At 37.3% G+C, this 16,087-nt stretch overlaps 1 protein-coding gene across 50 annotated transcripts in view; it reads right to left on the bottom strand.

Annotated features, from left to right (window-relative positions):
- PTPRD (protein tyrosine phosphatase receptor type D) overlaps window positions 1-16,087 on the bottom strand; it is a 2,126,684-nt gene that overhangs the window by 70,871 nt on the left and 2,039,726 nt on the right. For all 50 annotated transcript variants that reach the window (XM_067041545.1, XM_067041546.1, XM_067041519.1 and 47 more), the window contains one exon: window positions 3,502-3,625. In XM_067041545.1, the coding sequence (XP_066897646.1) occupies window positions 3,502-3,625 (124 nt within the window). The remainder of the gene's footprint in view (window positions 1-3,501; window positions 3,626-16,087) is intronic.

The raw sequence follows: 16,087 nt of genomic DNA, 5'->3' as shown, positions 1-16,087 counted from the left end.
ATGATAAAATGGACTTTTTAGGTAAAAAGGCAAGGCTGGGTGTTCGGATCCATGCTAAGCTACTTAGTTACAGTCACATCCTGTATCAGTAGGAAAGCAGTGTGAGTGATGTGGGCCTATGGAAGCCTGGATCGAGGAATCAGAAGAGCTCAATTCTAATTTAAGCTATATTAATTGTTCACCTTTTACACTGAGAGAGTCAGGGCTGATTCTCTGTTTGAGCTCCAGTTTTCTCATCTCTAAACATGGATACCTATCTGTATCAAAATATTTATAGTGTTGCTTCATCAGACTGTTGTGAGTACAGTAAATAAGATAGTTGATATGAAAACTACATAGAGTTAACCCTTAGAGAACTCAAAAGTAAAAGATATTAGCACTGGGGAAATTGATACTCAGAGAAGTCAAGGTTACATAACTACTTAGTGACAGAGCTGTGACCCAAACTTGCTTTTCATCTTTTGGTTTGTCCATTTCTCTTTTCGTATTTTAATAAAAGTATACTTTCTGGACAACTTTGGCATCTATAAGATTAAGTATATTATTTTATATTATTTTATTCACATACAAATATTAGTTTCTATTTAGTCTTCTTTGACAATATTTATCTTAAATCATTAAAATAAATCCCATCATCCCTTTTTTTCAGGAATTACTATTTTCTCTTAAGAACTGCTTAAACATGTTGGGATTCCAACAGTAACTGCATTGGTCAAAAACTCAATTGTATTTTCATACTGCTTACTCTCTAATTCAACAATTGTTGAGCATTTTGTAATTAGGACTCTCTTGAATTTATTCTGCATTTTCCCCAGGATACATAAAATAACTGTAATTCGGAAACACGTCATGAAGTGTCACTATTTTCAAGGGGTTCAGTTAGCACAGTGGTGCCCATAGACAATTCCTGATTCTTTTAAGTTTTTCCCTTGTCATCTTTCAGTGGAAGTATGTTAAAAGTTTTGCTCTGTTAAACCAAGATAAAGACAACACGAGTCACTGTGGCAACACCCATTTTTTTCTTTAATGTCATCAGATCTCTCTGCAAAGTAATATGAAGAGAGTGATCAGAACCACTGAGAGAAGAGCAACAACAAAAGCGCCCCAAATAAAACACTCAACCACAGTCATGTAAGTTATCATCACGGGTAGAACCCAAAACAAGCATGTTACATTTTATAAATTGTGCATGAAGTCACTTAACATTTTAATATACTTTAAAAATCTGGCTCTGTGTTATCAAAGCTCCCTTTATAGGAGAAGCCTCAGTTAGTGCTTCTGTGGTTCCAGTTGCTGGTATTTTTTCTGTGCTTAAGATATAGGATGATTGCTTTTCCCCTTAAATATCTGCTGGCTAGGGCTTAGTCAAAGATAAAATGCTGTTCATGGTTGTAATCTAGATTAAAGCTCTCTGTATAGCCCCTAAACTTCAATTAAATGCTTCTAACCTTTTGCATAACACTTAAAATTGAAAAACTTTTGGTTTCTAGGTCATCTCTAGATTTAGGGAGTATTTGTGGGCACAGAGCTATAAAAAGGCAGGTTTTAGTCTGATTCAACTGCTTTGGCTCTTATACTATAAAAATAGCATAGGAATGAAATGTACATAGTTTCCAACTATCATAATAAAGGTACAAGGAGGAATATCCTTTGTCCTTGGACATACTTTACTGTTAAGATGGTGGAAAATAATAGGTTAAGGAAAATAATGACAAAGCAGGCAAAAATACAGGGAAGTGGTAGTAATGAATGACCTAATTCTGAGTGGAAACAATGCTACAATACAGCAAAGGCAGAATGACAAGTTCTCTAGCCAAGATCATGCCAACTGGGTTCTCAATTTACATTCATTTATTTTATTTTTATAATTTACTTTGCTTCACTAATGACAAAAAAGATTTCTCTCCTCTATGTGTGACTTGGTTTAGTTTCTTATTTACTATGGATATGATTTAAGAGACTTGAGACAAGAAATTGCTACTATAGTTTTTTACATTTTAAGACGGGAAATAGGTAAAATGTAAACGCTATATGCTAATCATCCACATATACCATTTACGGTTTTTAAACAGGACCTCAAAAGAAGCAACTACCTATTTGACACTATCCTGCTTGAACTAGCATTGGTGAAACTTTGATAAAACTGATCAGTTTTTTCAATATGGAAAAAAGTTAACTCCTGAACACCTAGCATCTTTAATTGGCTCAAAAAGGAATTAAGACATTTTCCAATGTCAAAAGTAAAATCGATTATGAGAATTTTACAAAATATATCTATGCCACATAACACCATTTTGAGAAAAGGGGACTCAGGTATGGCCTGATCAAATGCCCAAAGGTCGTCCTTATTCCTCCAAAATTGGAATTCAATGTGTTGTTGTCTTTGGTGCTGACTGGGAAAGCTTTTAAGCAGAGTCTCCCTTTCAAATTAACTTTGCATACTAGGGAGGCAGGTAGGACTTTGTCAGAGTTATGAGATAAAGTGGTGGTCATCATAGATTTTGGAAGCAGAAGAAAGGGAAAGATACTTGAACAACTATAGATGAAAGTGTTTCAACTGTAAGGTACTAAAAAGGTCTGGGTCTGAAGCTGGTATTACTTAATGTTTTATAAAACATTTGGAAGAGGATAAGCAGTGAACTTTCAAGTATGAAAAAGCCACAAAGCTCTTCTGAATGCCGATGAGGATGAATGTGGTATGTGGCAGTTGGCAGGCCAGGTTAGGATTTAAGTGACATTGTAAACTACTTTCTAAGGAAAGCAATCCAATGCACTACCATGGCCGTAAAAGACTAACAAAATGCTGAGTGCTGAACATGAGCTCCTAAGTGTCTTTAATATGCCATATGAGAAGGATTTATTATTGGAAAGGGGTGAATGGATAATACTCTCATGAATCCTTCAGAGAAGTTAGGTATATTTGAGGAATAATCCTCATCTTCTAGGAGCAATCATTCCTTCTGGAATAAACTCCTTACTACTACAATTGTGAGAGAGATTACCAAGCAGTGCACAAATTAGATGAGCTAGACATTTCTAATGTGCTTAATTTTTATTAATCATCACATCACCACTCCTAACTTTTGGACTGTTCCTAGTGGTTATCCAGAGTTATTGACAACAAACACCTCACCATTTTTAAGTAACAGTCTATGGGCATCTTCTGACAATCACCTGTTTATTCATAACCATCAGCAGCCATCAGTAAAATGGGCAACCTCAATTTGCTTCCCCTATATAAACATGAACTGCATTATGAAATCTTTCATCCAGGGTAGAAGCAAGAAGGTAATGAGGAATGCCCTTGTGTTACATGGTGTCAAGGATATTGTGTGCTCAAGGATTGGTACATTTGTATGAAAAAGAAAAAGTGGGAACAAGCAGCGCCTAAATCTTAAGTAACTTTTCAAAGATGGCTGAACACCTAGTTAAAACTATATTTTCATGCATATATTTAAACCCATGAAAATAAAGGTATAAATAACATCTGCATTTCCTTACCTTCTATTGCCGACAGGAGAACTCGGGAATGATCATATGCGATTACATTTGCGTATCTGTTCTTTGGTTTGTTTACTTCCAAGTTTGAATGTTCCCATGTGAACTGCTGGCCAGGGTCAATTGACTTTAAAAGAAAAACAGCACACATACGTAAAATCAATACTGAATAACATCAGATTATGGGCATTTATCACAAGTAACAAACGATTTAAAAAGAAAATTCTGAAGCTACACTTCATCAAGATGACCCTAGCTGTGAAGCTGAACACTAATATAACCAGCATAAGATGAAATGATTAATCATAGGAAAAAAGTGATAGTCACCAACACTTATTCAAATGGAAAAAAGAAATCAATATAGGTGTTCTGTTAATAGTGGAAAGGCAGGTTGTTTTTTTTTTTTTTTTTCACGTTTCCATTTCCTTCTCTGCTGCTGTAGTTTACAAGTTATCTTGGTTCAATATTCCTTCCAGTTCTCTAGTTCTGTGAACATTATTTTATCTTGCTTACCCTTTCCTATGTGGACCTAACCTCGTTCTTTAAGTTGACTGATCGATCATTCACTGGATTCACTAGGCACAGGCTCTTCTTTCTTCCCCTGCAGGCTAACATCTTGAGGGCAACTTAAAATTTTGTCTGTTTCTCCAAACCACACTATGACCACTATCACAAGGCAATTTGTACAGTTCAAACAGTTAAGATTAACAGTAAAGGAGGGAGGTCAGTTAAATCATCTTCTTAGAATATTAATTTATAATCTAATGCAGATAGGATCTAATCGCTTCTTAAGTTATCATTATGTGTTATCATGTTTACAAAGTTTGCTTTTTATTCTTTATTTTAAACTTATTTTTCTGATTTTTAATGTCTTTCCTTGATGGCTTAGTTCAACCAAAGTTGTTCAATAATCTAGATATTTCACAGATATAAAATAATATATAAAGTTCTTTATGGTTAAAGCAGAACCATTATTTTGAGACTGAATTCAGGCTTTGATATAAAACTCTGGGGAACTTTTTAATGTCCTGCAATGTTATGGAAATCAAAATACTTTTTCTTTCATCATAGTGTACTCACATTTTTTTAAGACATAATTTCATGGTATATGGAAATATGAGTTCAGTAATTATAGAAACATGATTTTCAATGATCAAAATCAAGTTTTCAGACATAATTAATGATAAATTAGGTTTATATACAGATGAAATTCTTTAAAAAGTAAAAACACTTTGTTACGTTCATAAAACTTGTAACAGTTATTTTTGATACTGGATATTTTCCACACTTTTATGTGGATATGTAGAACTTGAAAGTAAAATATATCCAACAGCTGTTACAATATTAAGGATGCACACATTTGTGTTAAAATGGATAGAGTTCAGCACGATAATAAAACTCACAAGTGTAAGGAGTCAAGCCTATTAACAGTCATGAATAAGCCTCCAAACATACAAAAATTCTCAGCAGTATAGATTGCAGCTTCTAATTTACTAAGGATTATAAAACCCTTTATCCTTTCTTAGCCTATGCTAATCTGTATATAAACTAGTCAATCATTGAACAGTACTCAGCAAAATAATTATCCATGTCTTAGAGTCTAAAGAATAATGTAATTAGGGGTCTTTCTAGTTTTCTTTTCCAGGGAAGCTCATCATCTCCTCTGCAGAACGTATTCCTCTCCAAGTATGCCATGAGCTAAAGGGAGTTGAAGCATTCAGATGCCTGGGTGGCAGCCCTCAAGTCAACCTTGAGCCTTCTCCACACAAACCAGCTCCATTCAGTGACCAAGCCTGCCTTAAAAAATTCTCAAATCCGTCCCAAATCTATCATTCCCTAATTCCCAGTCCTTCAGTATCTGATGTCTGATTGGAATCCCTTCTCTAAACTCTCACTCCAATCCATTCTTCATAGCAAAGTAGACATTCTAAAGCACAGCCCTGGATAGGTTAGGACCCTGTTTAAGAACTTCCACTGGCTCTGGGTGACCTTCAGCTTAAATTCTGGAGTCCTTAGCCACCATCCTACCTAGACACCTTTAGTCGTCTTTGCATCTACACAGGCCTCAATAAATGGTTTAACAGATGTTTTTTAAATGAATTGAACTGATGAATAACTGTTGCTGAGAAAAGTTCATAAAGAGAAATCATGGAGTAATTCCTTCTTTTAACATGGGAGTTAGAGAACAGACTATGGAAACTGCAATGTGCAGTGCATTACTAGTTTAATACTTTAACATTCATTATCATATGGCTTAGGAATTAAGTACGTGATCCTGAAAGTACAACTACCACTGATATTCCACTTTACACTGATGAGCATTACTGAGTACATAAGCTTCCTACACATCATTCTCTAAAATATCCCAAGAAGCTCCTAAGCTCACTGATATATAGTCATTCCTTTGGTGGAAGACCTTACTCCCTCTTATGGCCTTGTTCCTCAGATTACAATCACTCATATATGTGTAAATGGCATGCATTTCATTAGACTAATGAAACTGCATCTACCAACTCAAAGACACTGTGAACTCATGTTCATTTCCACTCTTGCCACACATTTGCAGCCGTCTGCATGATGTATTTGATACCTACATAGAAGAGTTTAAAAATCAGTAATGGAAACATAAGCTTGTATATCACATATGTTAATACGTTTAGGCTTAAAGTGTGACCCAAGAGATAAAGACCTGTAGGTAACCGGATAATGAAAATAATAGCTGCCAGGTCATTATGCTTTATATGCAGTGTCCTGTTTAATTTTCACAAATGTTGTGAGGTGGGTATTGTTGTTTTCTCCATTTTGTAGACAAGGAAACTGAAGTGAAGAAAGACTAATTCAATAAATTTTACTGAGGGACTTCTCTGTGGCAGGCATTTTGGTGGTTAAGTAATTTGCTCATACAGCTAGATTCATACATTTACCCTCAAACCCAGGTTTGGGTGATTTCAAAGCTCACTGATGATTAACAGCTGGGAATTACTAAGCCACGGTGCTACTTCACTATCCAGAAAGCCATTGCAAAGTGAAGAAGCCCAACATATGAAACAGACTTCAACATAACTATCCTTTATCTCATCAGTCCAAATGATATTTCTTTCCAACTGATCATCCTGTGTGTCTGACCAGGCCACCCAAGATGGCTGTTCTCTTGCTCTCTATACATCCCCTGCTCGACCACTGTCTGCTTCACCTACACCCTACTCACAGGACTGACCTTCCCACATACTCGCCCCACGCCCCAGCTAGTGATGGTTCTACTCTTTAGATCAGAACATCTCCACCTGACAGCTTATCAAAGGGGCGGTGAGGGGCATGCCCCTCTGCTAGTTTCCCTGGTAACCAACAAAGACAACCTGAAGTCAATTACCCACGTAACTGGTAACCTCCCCCACCCCCACCCCCGTCACGAAGGCTGCCGCCCTGTTCTGCCCGCTGCTGTCTGCTGTCTGATCTTGGTGGGATGTCGCTCCAGGACCTTGCTTCAGACCTGTAAGCTCCCCCATTCATAAAACCACTGACGTCTCTGTCGCCGACTCCGAGCTCTTTCTTCAGTCTTGAAGCTGGGCAAGCACAGGCCTGGCAGGCCCACGGGGGTGCAGCCCAGCAACTGGCGGCGTGGCCAGGAGACTGAGGAAACTCCCGTGAGCGCCGAGACGTTGGGAAGGAAGGACGGGGAATGGCAAGTTGTAGGGGCCATCCACTATCAAGTGGGGCCTGAAAGTTACGGGTGTGATCCCGGGGTGGCCGGCCACTAATGTGGGACCCAAAAGTTGTGGGGATAATCCTGAAAGTTGCGGCAGAAGTCCCCGGGGGACCGTCCACTAGTATGCGGGGGCCTGGCAGTGGGTGCCTTGATGAATGGGGCCCACCGAGAGAGTTCACAGAACTCTCACAGACACCCCAAGGCTCTTGTGGAGATATTGGCCACCGTTACAGTGGGAAAACAGTGGCCGCAGCTCAGGGCTGGCTGTTGCTTTTTGTATTAAGAAAGGCAAAGAGGCTGAGCTGACAGCTGAGGCGAAGGTTAACTTGAATGTTGATTCATGTTCCTCTGAAAGTGAGCCATGTGAATGTGAGTGAATGATAAGTATTACTGTCTATCACTGGTATTTGTTTAAAGTGAATTGGCTATTTAGAAACTGAAAAAAAATCCCTGAAAATGTCCAAGATGGGACTCTTTTGACATTCTAAGACTGTTTTTTTGCATATGCCCTAAGAGGAAGTTAGCTTTCTAGAGGGAATTGGTATTTCTGTTCTTGTGCCTTTGAGATGTAAATGATCTACCTGGGTTCTCAGGAACTTTAATCATCTGGTCTCTGAGAGTGAAGAAAAAAAACAAAGAAGCCTTTTTAAACTCTAGCAGGAAAACTGTGAAATCTCTTTGTTTGTATAGATACATGTCTATGTGTACCTTAGAAATATGTCTCTGCCTCTAAATGGTATGGCCAAGATTGGTTTGTGGATGAGCTGTTTAATTGGATTAAGAGAAACTAAGTGCTTCTATAAATTCACTGATATCTCTGTGGCTGACTCTGCGCTGCTTCTTAGGTCTTGGAGCTGGGCAAGTACAGGCCTTGTAGGCCTAAAGGGTGCAGCCCAACACTGTGTCATTCTGGGGCAATTACTATAAGAAATCAAGATTTTAAAATGAGGTTGGCTTCACATGGATGATAAAGCAGATGGGATGCAGCTTGCATTTATACTCGTTTTACACGGATCAAACAAACATTGATTAAATAATGCTGACTTGTCTTTGTGCAACACATGTCCATCCATCTGTATCTATCTGTCTGACTGAATGTTTAACAATACACAGCATAGGTCATTATTTTGGAGCTTGTCAGAATGCTGAGAGCAGTAAACTTAGTAAAGAAGAATAACTACTGAAAGTAGATGAGGTATAAGATCTTTTAGATTAAAACAAACTGGTTGAGGAAAATCAAATTTCAATTATCTATGTTAATGAAGCAAAGATATCGTGGATGAATAAGACCCTAATATTCAAAACCCAATGTTTAGGCTTTTCTTAGTGCTAATGAAGACACTGTTGCTTTGCTTCTTTGTTTTGTGGCTTCGCTTGTTGAGAGCTTCTCAAGGAAGAATGGAATGGCCAAAATGGACAAAAAGCAACACAGATTTTGAGTGATACAGGAGTTGATTTTTGTGTGTGTGTGTGTGTGTGTGTGGTACGCGGGCCTCTCACTGTTGTGACCTCTGCCGTTGCGGAGCACAGGCTCCGGATGCGCAGGCTCAGCGGCCGCGGCTCATGGGCCCAGCCGCTCCGCGGCATGTGGGATCTTCCCGGACCGGGGCATGAACCCGTGTCCTCTGCATCGGCAGGCGGACTCTCAACCACTGCGCCACCAGGGAAGCCCCCAGAAGTTGATTTTCAATTCAACCTTATAATTTTGGCCAGCCCATCATAACCATGCATCTTCCTACTGTAAGATTAAGCTGAGTCCACCCCGATATTATTCAAAGCAAGTTGAAATAAGCACCCTTGTTCCTAGTGGATTCAATCATTTCTTGCTGTTAGTATGTGGTTTTCCTGAGTTTGACTCTCAGATTATCTCCACTCATGCTTCTGTGTCTGTTTATCCAAACAACATTCAGTTGGGATCTACCTCCTTCTTTATCCAAACAACACTCATTTGGGATCTACCTCCTTCTTGTCACTCAATCCAAAATTCAACCCTCTTGAGCCTCCCCTGAGGGAGGTCCTCTTCAGCCTCCCCTGAGAATTTTGCAAGTTGGAAATGAAGTAAAGTAGACTTATTCAACCAAAAGTTGATTAATAGACTTTTTAAGAATTTACATGAAATGTGGATGTTACATTGTCACAGAATTTATAAATAAGAATGCTATTTCATAATATTAACTTTTGTTTCTCCAATCAACAATGCCCTTGAAGATGTGCCAGATGAACCCTATGTAGCATCTAAAACTTTACCAAGATGCCATACTATTATGCACAGCCTCCCTACCTGCACACTTGACACACGACACACTCCCCTTCCTGTTCCCAATAGCTTTTGAACGAATCACTCTAATGCTAACACATCTTCAACTCCCTGGCTTAGCCTTACTGAGAAAAAGTGACAAAATAAAAAGAAAATCCCCCTGTAACTTAAAGAAGAAAGGGAAGGCCCTAGCTAAATACTTGCTAATATCAAGTATTTTGCATTTATGTAGTCTTTAACTTGATGGTCTGAACGTTCTAATTTTTTCTTTGATCAACTCTAACTTTGCCTTAAAATAGGTAAGAAGAAAAAAATAGGTAAGTGGAAATAAAAGCTACGTTTTAACTTATGGATTTACAATTTTGCCCTGTATTCTTGATAAAAAACTAGAATTGTAGTATTTTATATGATAACTAACACTTATGTAACATTTACTTCTCATTTACATTTCTTTGTGCTTCACATATCTTAAGCCATTTTATCTTCACGCAGACCCTGAAATTAGTTACCATTATTATCATAATTCTGTAGATGAGGAAACTGAGGTGCAGAGAAGTTAAATTACCTTCTCAGAGTCAGACAGCTACTAGGTAGAGAAGCTATATTGGGGGCAGAGGTATTCTGTACCCTGCACCTCCCCTGCCCCCATTTGAGTGACTAGCCACTGTGCTCTGCTTCCTGTCTAGCCAAGTTGGAGAAGATCCCTTGACTGTTTCACACATGCCTTTCAATTGTTCTCCTGAAACACAGTGGGGAAGCTAGGAACAAAATCTCTATAGTGCTTCTGATCTATATTTACAATTCTAAATTCAAAACAAAAATGTGCTCATGAATTTGCACATCAGATTACAGTCATTGAGTAAAATTACATCTTGATATGAGAGTGACCTTTTTTGACAAAGCTGAAGTCATCATCTTACAGCACAACCCTTTAAATATGGTTTAAAATTTCAACTTCTCTACCCAGAAGAAAAATATTATTCCCATGTGCAAAACACCATACAAGTTGCTCTGTCTTCCTCTTCTCACTCCACCAGTAGAAAACCTCAAAAAATTCCCTTTAGAAACTCATCAAAGAGAAACCATAAAAAAGATATATCCTGTCTTTGTGTGTTTTAAAACAACTAACAAGATTTAATTATATAGAAGTAACAGAGAAGCTACTTGACTAACCAAACTATGGCTCAGACTAAGCATCCTTTATACAGAGAATTGAACTTTCATTGACCTTAACCTCCAGAAAAATACTGTCTTTCCACATAGTTCCCCATCAGTAGGCCCATTTGGTCCTCAGTGTGGTTTGCCCCTAGATATTCTCAAGTCCTTTCTGAGGTTTAGAAGAGCAATCTGCCATTGACTGTATATTTCTGCAATGAAGCCTTTTTAATTTTATTTTTTAATATTCTTTTTTGGCATGTTTTTCTTTTTTAACTTGAAGTAAAGTTGATTTACAATGTTTCACGTATACATCAAAGTGATTCAGTTATATATATGTATATTCTTTTCCAGATTTAATTTGTTTTCTATGTCTGTGAGTCTGTTTCTTTTGTAAAGAAATTCATCAGTATCATATTTTAGATTCCACATATAAGTGATATCATATATTTGTCTCTGTCTGACCTACTTCATTTAGTATGATAACTGCTAGGTCCATCCATGTTGCTGCAAATGGCATTATTTCATTCTTTTTTTTAATGGCTGAGTAGTATTTCATTGTATATATGTACCACATCTTCTTTTCTTTTTTTAAAAAAAAAATATTTATTTATTTATGTGGTCACGCCGGGTCTTAGTTGTGGCATGCATGTGGGATCTAGTTCCCTGGGCAGGGATCAAACCCAGGCCCCCTACAATGGGAACATGGAGTCTTAACCACTGTGCCACCAGGGAAGTCCCCACATCTTTATCCATTCATCTGTTGATGAACATTTAGGTTGCTTCCATGTCTTGGCTATTGTAAATAGTGCCATTATGAACACTGGGGTGCATGTATCTTTTCAAATTAGAGTTTTCTCCAGATATATGCCCAGGAGTGGGATTGCTGGATCATATGGCAATTCTAGTTTTAGTTTTTTTAGGAACCTCTCTACTGTTTTCCATAGTGGCTGTACCAATTTACATTCTCATCAACGGTGTAGGAGGGTTCTCTTTTCTCCACACCCTCTCCAGCATTTATTATTTGTAAACTTTTTAAAGATGGCCATTCTGACGGGTGTGAGGTGATACCTCATTGTAGTTTTGATTTGTATTTCTCTAATAACTAGTGATGTTCAGCATCTTTTCACATTGGCCATCTGTATCTCCTTTGGAGAAATGTCTATTTAGGTCTTCTGCCCATTTTTCAATTTGGTTGTTTGGTTTTTTTGTTATGGAGTTGTATGAACTGTTTGTATATTTTGGAAATTAAGTCCTTGTTGTTTGCATTATTTCCAGATACTTTCTCCCAGTCCATAGGTTGTCTTTCCATTTTGTTTATGGTTTCTTTTGCTGGGCAGAAGCTTATAAGTTTGATTAGTTTGTTTATTTATACTTTTATTTCTATTACTTTGGGAGACTGACCTAAGAAAATATTGCTAAGATTTATGTCAGAATGTTTTGGTTCTGTTCTCTTCTAGGAGTTTTATGGTGTGATGTCTTATATTTAAGTTTTTAAGCAATTTTGAGTTTATTTTTGTGTATGATGTGAGGGTGTGTTCTAACTTCATTGATTTACATGCAGCTGCCTAGCTTTCCCAACAACACTTGCTAAAGAGACTCTAAAGAGACTCACTTTTCCCCATTGTTTGTTCTTGCCTTCTTTGTTGAAATGTAATTGACCGTAGGTGTGTGGGTTTATTTCCGGGCTTGCTATTCTGTTTCATTGATCCACCTGTGTGTTTTTATGCCAATACCACTATGTTTTGATTAGTGTAGCTTTGTAGTATTGTCTGAAATCTGAGAGGATTATCCCTCCAGCTTTGTTCTTTTCCCTAAAAATTGCTTTGGCAATTTAGGGTCTTTTATGGTTCCATATAAATTTTAGAATTATTTGTTCGAGTTCTGTGAAAAATGTCATGGGTGGGCTTCCCTGGTGGCGCAGTGGTTGAGAATCCGCCTGCCGATGCAGGAGACACGGGTTCGTGCCCTGGTCCGGGAAGATCCCACATGCCGCGGAGCAACTAAGCCCGTGAGCCATGGCCACTAGGCCTGCGCGTCCGGAGCCTGTGCTCCGCAATGGGAGAGGCCACAACAGTGAGAGGCCCGCATACCGCAAAAAAAAAAAAAAAAAAAAAAAAAAAAAAATGTCATGGGTAATTTGATAGGGATCACATTAAATCTGTAGATTGTTTGGGGTAGTATGGCCATTATAACAATATTAATTCTTCCAACCCAAGAGCCATGGGATATCTTTCCATTTCTTTCAATGAATGAATCATCTTTAATTTATCAGTGTTTTATAGTTCTCATTCTTTAACCTCCTTGGTCAGGTTTATTCCTAAGTATTTTATTTATTTATTAATTATTATTATTATTATTATTTTTTGCGATACACGGGCCTCTCACTGTTGTGGCCTCTCCCGTTGCAGAGCATAGGCTCCAGACGTGCAGGCTCAGTGGTCATGGCTCATGGGCCTAGCAGCTCTGTGGCATTTGGGATCTTTCCGGACCAGGGCACGAACCCGTGTCCCCTGCATTGGCAGGTGGACGCTCAACCACTGCACCACCAGGGAAGCCCAGTATTTTATTTTTGGATGTGATTTTAAAAGGGATTGTTTTTTACTTTCCCTTTCTGATATTTCATCGTTAGTGTAAAGAAATGCAACTGATTTCTGTGTTAATCTTGCATCCTCCTACCTTGCTGAATCTGTTTCAATTCTAGTAGTTTTTGTGTGGAGTCTTCAGGGTTTTCTACATATAGTATCCTGTCATCTGCATATAATGACAATTTTACCTCCTCCCTTCCCATTTGGATATATATTATTATTTTTTTGTCTGATTGCTGTGGCTAGAACTCCCAATACTATGTTGAATAGAAATGGTGATAGTGGGCATCCTTGTCTTGTTCTGGATTTTAGCAGGAAAGCTTTCAGCTTTTCACTGTTGAGTATTTTGTTGGCTGTGGGTTTGTCATAAATAGCTTTATTGTGTTGAAATATGTTCCCTCTATACCCACTTTGGTGAGTATTTAATGTTGAATGGATGTTGAATTTTATCAAATGGTTTTTCTGCATCTATTGAGATGATAATGTGGTTTGTCTTTTCTTTAATTGATATGGTGTACCCCATTGATGGATTTGCGTATGTTGAATCATCCTTGTGACCCTGGGATGAATCCAGCTTGACCATGGTGTATGATCTTCTTTTTGTGTTGTTCCATCCAGTTTGCAAATATTTTGTTGAGAATTTTTGGATCTATATTCTTCAAACATATTAGCCGGTAACTTTATGTTTTGGTAGTGCCTTTGCCTGGTTTTGGTATCGGGGTGAGCTTTAGAATGACTTTGTGAGTGTTCCCTCCTCACCAGTCTTTTGGAAGACTTTGAGAAGGATCAAAGGTTCTTCTTTGTTTGTTGAGTAGAATTCCACATCTGGTTCTGGACTTTTGTTTGCAGAGAGTTTTTTAAATTACAGATTCTATTTCACTTCTAATGATTGGTCTGTTCAAATTATCTATTTCTTCTTGATTCAGCTTTGGTGGGCTGCATGTTTCTAGAAACTTGTCCATTTCTTCTAGGTTGTCCAATTGGTTGGTATATAATTGCTCATAGTGTTTGCTTATTTTTTGTGTGTTTCTGTGTTATTCCTTGTTATTTCTCCTCTTTCATTTCTTATTTTTATTTGGTTCCTCCCTCTTTTTTTCTTGTTGAGCTTCGCCAGAGGTTTGTCGATTTTCTTCACACTTTCAAATAATTACCTTTTATTTTATTGTTTTTTTCCTATCTTTTTAATCTCTTTTATTTATTTTGTCTCTGATCTGTATTATTTCCTTCCTTCTGCTGACTTTAGGTTGTTTCCTCTTCTTTTTCTAATTTTTTTTGTGGTACGTTAGGTTGTTTGAGATTTTTCTTGTTTTTTGGGGGAAGACCTGTATCAGTATGAACTTCCTTCTAAGGACTGCTTTTGCTGCATCCCATAGATTTTGTACGGTTATGTTTTCATTGTCATTTGTCTTAAAGCATTTTTTAATTTTCTCTTTTTCATCATTGACCCATTGTTTTTTTAATAAGCATATTGTTCAGTCTCCACATAATCATTTTCTTCTCACTTTTTTTTCTGTGGTAGATTTCTAGTGTCATGCCATTGTGGTCAGAAAAGATGTTTGAAATAATTTCTATCATCTTAAATGTGTTGAGGCTTATTTTTTGCCCTAGTATGTGGTCTATCTTAGAGAATGTTCCATGTGCACTTGAAAAATATGTGCATTCTGTTTTTTTTGTATGCAGCGTCCTGAAAATATCAATTACGTCTAACTGTTCTATTATGTCATTTAGGGTCTCTGTTGCCTTACTGATTTTCTGTCTGGATGATATATCCATTGATGTAATGGGGTGTTAAAGTCCCCTAGTATTATTGTATTCCTGTCAGTTTCTCCCTCTATTTATATTAGTATTTGTTTTATTTATTTAGGTGCTCCTGTATTGGGTGCTTATATGTTAATGAATGTAATATCCTCTTCTTGTATTGATCCTGTTATCAATATATAGTGCCCTTCTTTATCTTTCTTTATGGGCCTCATTTTAAAGTCCGTTTTGTCTGATAGGAGTATTGCTACCCCCATTTTCTTGTCATTTCCAATTGCATAAAATACCTTTTTCCATCCCCTCACTTTCAATCTATCTGTGTCCTTTGCCCTAAAGTGGGTAACTTGTAGGCAGTATATTGTAGGCTCTTGTTTTATTACCCAGTATGCCACTCTGTCTTTTGATTGGAAATTATTGATAGATATGTATTTACTGCCATTTAAAACCTTGTTTTCCAGTTGGTTTATATTTCTTCCTTGTTCCTTTTACTTTTTGTCTTTCCTTTTGTGGTTAGATGGTTTTCTTTTTGTTATGCTTGTGTTCTCTTCTCTTTGGTTTTTGTGAATTTATTGTCTGTTTATAATTTGTGGTTGCTGTGTTTTTTCAAGTATGTTTATTATATCTACTTGCTTTAGACTGGTAGTCATATAGGCTCAAACACATTCTAAAAAAAAAAAAAAAAATCAACATTTTCTTACTCCCTTCCCCATGTTTTATGATTTTGATGTCCTCTTTTACATTCGTCATATTTACCCCTTTTGCTGTTCATTGTAGTTATTATTGCATTCACAACATTTTTTTTTTTTTTTTAATTCTGTGTACTGGCTCTTTAAAATGATTTACTTTCCGATTTTTTTTTTCTCTTTCCTGTAGATTCTTGCTTTTCTATTTAGAGAAGACCTTTCAATATTTCTTTTAGGATAGGTTTAGTACTGCTGTATTCTTTTAGTTTTTGATTGACTGAGAAATTCTTTATCTCTCCTTCTATTCTAAGTGGTAATTTTGCTGGGTAGAGTATCCTGGGTTGCAGGTTTTTCCCTTTCAGGACTTTGAATATATCTTGCCATTCCTTTCTGGCCTGTAGTGTTTCTGTAGAGAAATTAGCCAATAACCTAATGGGGGTTC

This window comes from Kogia breviceps, chromosome 8 (assembly GCF_026419965.1).
Source record: "Kogia breviceps isolate mKogBre1 chromosome 8, mKogBre1 haplotype 1, whole genome shotgun sequence".
Taxonomy (NCBI): Eukaryota; Metazoa; Chordata; class Mammalia; order Artiodactyla; family Physeteridae; genus Kogia; species Kogia breviceps.
The sequence above is the reverse complement of the archived record's forward strand: the minus strand, read 5'-3'. Positions and strand labels throughout refer to the sequence as shown.